Raw genomic sequence first — 9,982 nt, 5'->3', positions numbered from 1 at the left:
GTCAATGAATATTCATGACACCGGTCTGCTCGGTCGGGCGGGCCTCTTCCTGTTGCTGCTGCTGCTGGTGTCTACGTCTGGCTCATCGGTAGAGAATGTGGGATGTGAGATGATGTAATATCTGCCATTCTTTTTCCCGGAAGAGAAAACATAGCACAAGTATCGCAGGATAGCTCTTTGCTCGGTAAGTAAAGTTTTGAATGGGACATATTAACGAGTAAAGTGACAGCTGCTGTGCGTAATTACGCGCAGTAACAGAAAGTAAGCTGTGATTTTTCTTCAGTTATATTCTGTGTTGGATGCAGGCCACCTCCAACTGTCAACTTTAAGCCACTCCTCTACTTGAAGAGGTGCTAACATCTCTGCTCTGCTGGGTGCTATTTCAGGTCGTTTGGGTCCGGTTACAGCTGCAGTCGAAGAACTTGACAAACAGGTTTCTGGCAACGCCTTATCTGTATATAAACGCGCCCCGGTCTTCCCACAAACCAGAAACTACAAGAAGCGCATACACACTCCTCAAAGAGGGGAACTCCAGCATCATCACTGCAACTCGCCTGATTTACGGGACAGCCAATCCCTGCTGCAGCATTATAGACAAGCAGCTGCCTTCCTAATCCGATCAACCCGGAATTAAATCAGGGCACTCACAGAGGAGAAGCAACTAGACGAGAAACTCGGACTCGCTTTCATTTCAGTTCCAGAGAGAAAAAGAAACTCGCCAATATGATGATGCAGCAGCTGACAGAGGCCCCTACCCAGAAAAACTCCCTCTTCAACGCCATGAACCGCTTCATCGGCGCGGTCAACAACATGGACCAGACTATCATGGTGCCCAGCATGTTGCGGGACGTCCCGGTTGAGGAGGAGGACCAGGAGTTGAGCCACTTGAAAACAGAAGAAGACGATGGGGACATGTACAGCCACTACCAACTGCTGAAATCCATCCGCAGGGACATCGAGTGGGGCGTCAGGTGCGCTGCTGCTGACGAGAAGCGCAAGGAGAGCATGAAGATCACCCGCATGAATTCCTCTGCGTCCACCTCTTCCTCCGCATCATCTTCGTCATCATCCGAGGAGGAAGACGAGGAGGAGGACGAGGATCTTAAGAAGCAGTTCCAGTACCACCTCACCGGGCTGCAAGGAGTGCTGTCCAAACTCACACAGCAGGCAAACTGTGTCACCAAGCGCTACAAAAAGGAGATTGGAATCGGTGGATGGGGCCAGTAAACCCACGCAGTGACTTTTTATTACACTGGCTGGACTGACTTCTATTAAAGGGCCTTTCCTGTGCTGCTGCTGTCACTACTGATGAAATACAAGGACAAAGATTTGAATGGTAGAGAAAACAAGGCAGCTTATTTCTCTCTTTAGGCCTACAGGGTGTTGGTCTACTCTGTGGTATTGACTGTAGATGTGTTGATCCCAAGGGAAGCTTTTGTGTACTAACACCAGACTTACTTTTTGCACTCCAAAGTGTTGTACATGACATGTATTCAGCTCCTGTGATACACAGATGAAACATATTTATACCTTTTATTTAATGTAATTTATTACCTCACATTGTAATGTCTGAGAGCCATATGTAATTTCAAAGAGAAGACTGCATGAACTCCAGGACCCGCTGTCTGAACCGCCTCGCTGAGGGGAATACTGACAGAAGATTCAGCCGCCTGTATGTGCTGCTGATGATGTCAGTGAGTTCAGAGTGAGCGTCTCTGTGAGTGAGAATAGTCTTACATCAAATCTAATGTGTCCATGTCTTTGAATTGTGCTCACTTGGAAGGAGGCAGATGCTCACTGTAGCCGCCTGTGATCTCCTCATGTCCTACATGGCCACTGAACCAGAATCATCTGCATAGATTACAATGAGGTTTCCACAACATGCTTTGTTGTTGTTATTGTCTTTTATTTGCTGTTTTTACAGTATTACAGGAGATGTCCATCTGTCAAAATAAGCAAATGCTTTTGTATGCACATTCTGCACCAATTTTGTACTGATATTTTGTTCCAAAAATAAACTTTTGTATAAATTGAATTCACCTCTTGGGTCTTGTTTTACCATGAATGCAGTAATGCATAACTGTTAGGCCTCACGGTGTAAATATGCATGAAACTGGCCTGTGAATATAACCAGAAACTGTCCTCCCTATAGGTTTCTACTTACTTCTGTTAACTCAAAGTGAATATAGGTCAGGACTTTGTCAAAAGAAGTACAATTTAAATATCTATTTTAGCCAGAAACAGCCTCTGAGTAACCTTTTGTTCCCCCATTCTTACTTACAACTCCTGTTTCTGCAGGACCTTGTAACTTCATGTAACTTTAAATGCTGAAAAATGTCCAAGATGTGGAGAGCATTTCAAAAATCTGGTAGGTACTGATTTTGTAACTCAAAGCATATATTAAAGCAGAAGAACTCCAAGTATTTTCTGCCTTCCTGGCTGTCCTCCTTAGCTTAGAAAACAGGACCCCTCTGACAGTGGGACTTAGTCGTTGAAAAGAATCCCATTTATGTAAATAAATGTCAGTCTGCACTATAGTCTGTCCTGACAGTTAAACTACAATAATGTTTATTTAACAGGGGGGTGTTAACTAAACACTGACCAGGTTTTGTGATTAAGATTTTTGGACTACTGGTACTTTTTTGAGTAGTTCTCAAAAGACTAATTTTACTTTTACTGAAGTATTTTCTGTGGGGGATATTTAACTTAATTACATTTAACATAGCTTCTGTAACTAAGGAAAAACCCTAATTAAAAGCAATAAAGATACAAGCTTTCAATCATCTGCATGACTGTAGGCTGACATCTCCCACCTGACAGTGAAGTGAATATGTGCAGTGAAGGAGAACATGCAGGCTTGTGCTCAAATCACAACAAGAAAGTTGTAAATATATTCACAGATTCTACCTTCCCTGGTCTCATCAGCTGAACATCACGTTTACAAATTAAACACCTCTTCCCAGGCACAGTGAGGTAGACAGCTATCTACAACCTGATATTCACCTGTATGAGCTGAGCTATGCTGCGATCTGAACTGTTCTCACAGGCTATCCTGTCTTCAATTGAGTGACAGAGACATCTACAAAATAACATATTGAAAGAAAAACATGCAACAAAAATATTCAGTAATTACAACTTGGATAAGTGTAGTGTCAAGAAAATCACATCACACCTCAGTGGTCTCCAGTTTGTTTTGTGTGATACTTTTTGCTCAACCTGTGCATCATTTCAGGTAACCAGTTTTTACCAACAAGCATCAGTCTTTGCTTAGGGGTCCACTGAAACCAACCTAACACTGCTGATTACACTACAAGAATCCCTTTAGGAAAATATGCTTTAAGGTAACATCTTTGCAATATCCTACTTTTTCCACCCCTACCCCCAGGATTAAAAGGAAGCACTCCTTCCCTATTGCTTGGAGTACATTTTACATGAAGTACTTTCTTTTTTTTTTAAATATTTGTAATTTTTTTAATGTAGCAACAAGACAAAAAAAATACAATCAAACAGGGGCTCAGACATGTGAAATGAAATAAAATAAAATTGATAATATGAAAAATAAATTGAATAAAATAAACAGATAAATAAATTAATAGAAAACACTTGAAGAACATTTTGGTTGAAAATCATTTTAAATGACAAAATAAACGAAGAGAAGTAATAAAATGAATAGAAATACATATATATACATACAAACACACATATGCACACACATACATACGTATGCATACACATACATACATACACACATAAATAACGTAGAGAGAAAGAAAAAATAAAAATAAATAAAAAACATAAAAAGACCATACAAAGCTACCAATCAAAATGTGTACTCTGGAGTGCTATGTGGAGGGCAAAACCAAAAGGCATGAGACAATGTATCCTCAGAAATCTTGCATCTGTCACACAACGGGGAGACAGAGGAGTAGAAGAACTTATGCAACCTTGATTACATGAAGTACTTTCTAATTTTCCTTTATTGTACTTTTACCTAAGTGAAATATCTTATTACTCTTTCTACACCTAAACTACACAGCCACTTGGCTTCAGCAATGCACAATACATTTTTGAATGTAGGTTGATTTGTGTTTTACCAATGCTGAAATTGCACAACAGTTTGAGACACTTTTTTTTTTTTATCACCATCGCCTCGTAAAGTGTAACAGACAGAAACATCGTCCTTTGCATATAAGTATAGTTTCCCTCTGCAACAAACTATGTTAAAGAGAGGGTGGATGCTAAATAACCTGCAGGTCAAGGAATGCTGCCTGTCAGTTAAGCTTCTCTTGACAACACCTTGAACCATTTCAACTCGTAAACTTAAGAGCTGGTGGAACAGGGAGTGTTAGTCTATTACTGCAGCATTTGTAAGGTTGTTTAAAATTACACCCAAAAGCCAGTTTTTGTGTCTATTCTTCTGAAACTAAACATGTTAGGAAAGTATATTGATCGTAGCATCACAGTAGATATATCGTAGAATAAAGAAGCTGCACGAATGTGATATATGCTTTTTAATTTTAACCACATTCACAGTTTAAATATATCATGCAGTCTGCAGTATACAATCCAAAATGTGCACCAGAGTCATCTAAGTCTTCTTTTATGGTGAATAGATGTATTTTTTAAAGAAGATTAGTATTGGTGTCTGCGTGCACGTAATCAAGCATCATGTTCTGCTTTATATAATACTTCTTCAGCAGTGAAAGAACAGTCTCATTGTTGTTTGTATAACCGACAGTGACAGCACCCTCAAAGGCCACAGATTGGAAAGGGTGTAGCTGGAATTTCTGTGTCACAACAGGTCAAAAAGGTGCAACACACCCACTTTCCACTTGCATTCTTTTAAAGATAACTGCAAAATTAATGGCGCTTTAATAGCACTGAATGTTCTTTCAGTTAAAAAAAAATTGAATCAATTGTTGATGTTAAATGTAGCCTAAAATTGCACAAAATTATGTTTTTCTTGCGACATATATTTTATTATGTGAGATATGAAAATTATTTCTCAGTATTTAAACAAAGGTTCATTCTGTGAACTATTTTGACACTTAAACAATCTTGCACTTTAACCAAATTACATTTAATTCACTCTCTCTAAAAGTCTCCTGACTCCCTTTGCTGGAATCCCTTCACAAATGGAGAAATACTTCCCTAACACACTTTCATGTTCTTTTTTTTTCTCTGATTCAACAGTTGACAGGAAAGGTTTACAGTTTCTGCTGTCAAAAATAAGGACAGAGGTAACAAACCTGTCACCCCCTAAGTGTCAATGTGTTTTCTGGTTTCTCACCCGCTGGGTTAATCTTATCTTTTACCTTAAGGTGAATGCCAGAGGCAATAACTGATGTTTTCCCTATCTCACACATGTATGTAGTGTCATTGCTGACACTACTGGTGTGTGCTACTGAGGGTGACACTGAATTTCCTCCTGAGGCTATTGCGAGGCCTTGTGTTTGTTTTTCTAATGATGAAGTCCCCATATGTTGTAAACAAAGGGATAACAACTGTTTTTTGACTCGTATATCATGGGAAATCCAGCTCATACAGTCACAATCAGAGGTGACACTTGTGCTTCTAAATCCAAGAGTGAGTAATTATAATTAGAGAGCAAATCTATACTTGAAGCATCAGCCACAAAAGTTATACAAATGTATAAATGTGTGAGAAACTTTAGGTAAATTTGACTACCTTATATACTTTTGAGTGATTTAATTTATCAAAATGCCTTAAATCTGAAGGACTTTGTACATAGACAATCAAAACGCAGATTAACTTGTCAAAAAAAAAAGCTAGGTTGCGGATAAACATCCAATATCCACCCCTAAGAGGAGGACTAAAGGTGCAAACTATTGTGATGTAAATGTATTTAATTAAACGTATTACAAAAGTGTAAGTAACAACTCTCTGTCTTTATCTAAAGTAATCTCTTCTTACCTGTAAATATGTTTGAGCACTTGCTTAGACGCATGTTTCCGGTGCCAAAGAAACTTTTGAATAAGTCGAATTGAAATTGATATATTTAAATAACCAAAAAACATTACGCGGTTTGTACATTGTATATTGTTTATTTATCATTTTGGGTACTACGAGGTTGCAATAAAACAGCATAGCCTTTAAAATGCTCAGGACAAATCTTCCAGAGAGCTTTCTGTTTTTATGCCCCAAAGCTCTGGAACTCTTTGCCTCTGGACATCAAAACGTTGGGTGTTTTTAAAAGTAAACTTATGATTTACCCTTTTAATCTAGCTTTTAATTTGGAGTAATTATTTTTTAGCCCTGGACTGCATTATTATGATTGTATTATTATTCTAATCATTGCTTTAACATTTATTTATCTATTACATTTTTCTATGATATATTTATCTATGATCTTGTCAACGCTACCTTATTTTAATCTTTTCTTTCTACTCTTACTCACTTTATTAATTTTACTGTGTTGATTTTATTTTATCTTAATTTAAAGCTGCTGTGAGGAACTTTTGATTTATATCAATTTTGGCAGCCCATTGTGGACAAAGTGATACCTCTTATCTCTTGTTCTGTACATGTAAAAGTAGTGTTTTCAACAAATACCTAACCCTGCTGTCTTTTAACAGCCAGATGTATCACTCTATGTGATTATTTGCCATGAAAACAGCAGAAAAAGGATGTTTCTTAAGCCAAATGTCAACCATGTGGTACGACATCTACCCCCTTTGAGTGGTTTAAGGCATTACGAATGACAACAGAGAAGGTATCAGTGTTGTTGTTTATGGTTTTGTTTGATTTTGAAGGTCATAAAGAGACATCAGTGTTGGTTTCAGTCTGTTTCTCAGCTGGTGAAAAACTCCTCATAGTGCCTTTAAAGTACTTTATTTATAATACTGTCTTTTATAAATTTACCAGTGCTGTTGTTTTCTGTATCTGTTATTCTGTGAAGCACTTTGGGCTGCATGTTTCTATGTATAAATAAATTTGAGATGAGTCCTCTGGCCCTTGCTTGCACCACACTTCGACTTCGAGCGGCTGGCGGTGCTTTTTGTCCCTCATCCCGTCATGTAGAGAAACAGGAAGTGAAGAAAGCTGCAGCATTACAAAAACAACATTGAAGCCCAATTGTTTGAAAATTATATCAAAATGGACAACCAAGAGTCTAAGTCGATAAGTAACGACTCACGCTGCATTATTTTTAATACACATTCAGAAGACTATCGATGTGTAAGTAACTGACGCAACTATACACACATGTTTAGCTTCTTTTTAGCTAGCTTCATAACGTTTCACTGTTAGCTCAGGAGGAGTGTCAGCTAGCGTCTGTAACTAACTACTTGACCAGATTTTTAATCAGTTAATCGGTTGTTGAGTTCAGTCATAGACGCCTAGTACACGCATGGTCCTCTACGATACCTGTTACTGATGAAACAGAGCTGCTAGTCCTGGTAACAACACAAAGTGGCCTGTTGAGTCTAGTGCAACTTAATAAACGACCCTCAAAGAAAGCATCACTTTGCACAGAGAGCTGTCATCACTCATTTGTGGAAGACAAGATAACAAGCTACCTAAAACTAACAGACAGAAGCCATATACCACTAGCTTCATGTAGTTTAGTTCATGTGTATCAAGACACTGTTTTCGTTTGTTCATGTGAACTAACCCTTTATTTACTACCTCTTATGGGTTGTCTTATTTCTGTGTGTATGCTTATTTATAGGTGTTTATGTCTACTTTGTACACGTTTGAATAAAAAATAAGCAATCAGTCAATCAAAGAATGACAAATAAAGACAAAAAACACTGGAAAACAAACACCATACACTAACAGGAGCACTTCAAGGAATAAGAAAGTTATTTAGTTAATATTTTTTGTACATTTTAGACTTAAAGAGACAGGTCTGTATAAGTTAAGTTTTTATTTTTTAGAAAATGCTTTTTGAAATTGATGTTTCATATATTATGCACACTGTGGTGTAGCTACTGAGACATGAGTGAGTATAAGATAGTGGTTTTTTTTGTGATCAATTTTTATTCTATTTTTTTTTACAACAGAGAAATCCAAAAACCGAAAAAACAAAGTTTACACTGTATAAGATAGGGTTGTAGTCAAGACCACAGTAACCAAGACATGTCTGAGACCAGAGTGCACCAAGACCAAGACATTTAGGGAACAAGACCGAGTCACGACCAAGACCAAGACCAAGGCAGGGCAAGACCGAGACAAGACCAAGACCATATATAATCAATGAAAGATCATTATGAGAGTTAAAATAAAAGACTTCTGTTTATTTTATTTAGGTTTGCTTTAAATACAATTAACAGCAACAAGAGATTCAAGATGATGTTTCTTGCTTCCAGCTCTTAAATAGCAAAAATTTTAATATAAAATACAATAAAATATAATAAAATACAGTTAATAAACAGCCTATGTACACAGTGCAGGTAGTGCAGTGCCGTGACAACAAACAAGGTCGGCTCTGACAGGTGAGGAAAAAATGAATGAGTTGAGAATGGGGGGAGGGTTCTCTCTTATCACAGTAATGACAGGGACATGGAGAGCATCAGTGGTGGTCTCGACCAGTTTTGATATAAAATACGGAGTCCGCCTAGTCCGAAACCAAGACAAGACCGAGTCAAAATGCTTTCGATTCCGAGACGAGACCAAGACCTTAAATAAGCAGTCTTGAGACCGGTATCAAAACCAAGACCGGCCTCAAGTACTACAACACTAGTATAAGAGGCTTGATGCTGCACATTTACCTGTGGATACAAAGATGACCTACTCCTACCTTAACAAAGAAGTGTCTCAGATTCTCATCTGGGATCTTGTTACCCCTTACCTGTTTACTACCAGTCCAGATTGTAACTGACAGACACCCTATGGTCCACACCCAAACCTCTACAACTATTAAAGGATGCTGCTGCCAATTCTGTTATATAACCTCCCAAACTTTTCCCACAGCTTCACTTGTCGGTTAACTAACTTGGCACCCTGTCACGGATCTACCAGTTCAGTTTGAGTGTTCAGTTTTTGATCGTCATTTCCCAAAATAGTTTGTAATGATGATATGTTTCAGAGCATTAAAGTTATCGCCTCTATAAACAGGGGATTATGCAACTTAGTGCAATGAAATATAGCACAGATCAGAGAGTGAACTACACAGGTGGTTAATGGTAAAGTCTTTGGAAACACAGCTTGTAATTAGATCACTTAGATTTCACAGTTGTCTTTGGTTATGAGTTCACACCCTGATGGTTCAGTTGTGAAAGAGATGATGATAAACCTGTATCTTTTGAATGGCCTAATTTTGAAATCAGTTGAATCAGTTGTGGCTTGTCAAACGGGCAAGTTGCTCAGTCTGTGGAACACTTCAATGTGAGTGGGTGTGGCTTTGCGTGCGTGCTGGCAGGCTTTGGCCCTTTAGCCTAATGCAAATCAAAGCAAGAATGCTGCAGATATGTTGTCTTTCTTAAGGCACAGCTTCCCACTAATGACACCGGATCGCTCATATTGGTATAATCGATCAGTGTCCCACTCACTGTCTGACTGACCCACATACAGATGGCCTACATTTACCTAGGCAGCAATGATGTGTGCTGATTCAAATTTTATGAAAATAAAGCTGCAGACATTTAATTCCCCAAACTCTTCAATCTTGTGAACTATCTTTAATAACAGTTTTAAACCTTGTTGGATACAATCACAGACATTTGTGCATCAACACACTTGGTGCTGTTATCCTTGATATTCCTCTTTTTCCCCCCAAATGTTTATTTGAATTTTTACACATTACAGAAGATCAATGTTAACAATTAAAGCAAGTGATGTTCTTCTTGTATAAGAAAACAAAATAAGTGAATGAATCAAAACAAACAATAATAATAAATAATAATATTTTTTAATAAAAGATAAATAAATAAATAAGAAAATAAATAATATTGAAAATACAATAAAATAAATAGGTTAATACTTATAAATAAAGTCCTTGACATTCTGCACCTCCACTTTT

General features: G+C 37.8%; 2 protein-coding genes across 3 annotated transcripts in view; both read left to right on the top strand.

Moving 5' to 3' along the window:
- On the top strand, positions 1 to 2,035 carry LOC117820144 (mid1-interacting protein 1-B-like). Its single transcript, XM_034693815.1, has 2 exons — positions 1 to 184; positions 387 to 2,035. The coding sequence occupies exon 2, from the start codon at positions 724 to 726 to the stop codon at positions 1,225 to 1,227; it is 504 nt and encodes a 167-aa protein (XP_034549706.1). The 5' UTR covers positions 1 to 184; positions 387 to 723; the 3' UTR covers positions 1,228 to 2,035.
- A 4,976-nt stretch (positions 2,036 to 7,011) lies between these two features.
- si:dkey-100n23.5 (cyclic AMP receptor-like protein A) overlaps positions 7,012 to 9,982 on the top strand; it is a 79,174-nt gene continuing 76,203 nt past the window's right edge. Inside the window, exon 1 of one of the 2 annotated variants that reach the window (XM_034694463.1) lies at positions 7,012 to 7,197. In XM_034694463.1, coding sequence (XP_034550354.1) covers positions 7,117 to 7,197 — 81 coding nt within the window. In that variant the 5' untranslated portion in view covers positions 7,012 to 7,116. The remainder of the gene's footprint in view (positions 7,198 to 9,982) is intronic. The other variant, XM_034694464.1, reaches the window with a different exon arrangement.

This window comes from Notolabrus celidotus, chromosome 10 (assembly GCF_009762535.1).
Source record: "Notolabrus celidotus isolate fNotCel1 chromosome 10, fNotCel1.pri, whole genome shotgun sequence".
Lineage (NCBI taxonomy): Eukaryota > Metazoa > Chordata > Actinopteri > Labriformes > Labridae > Notolabrus > Notolabrus celidotus.
This window is presented reverse-complemented; position numbering and strand designations above follow the sequence as displayed.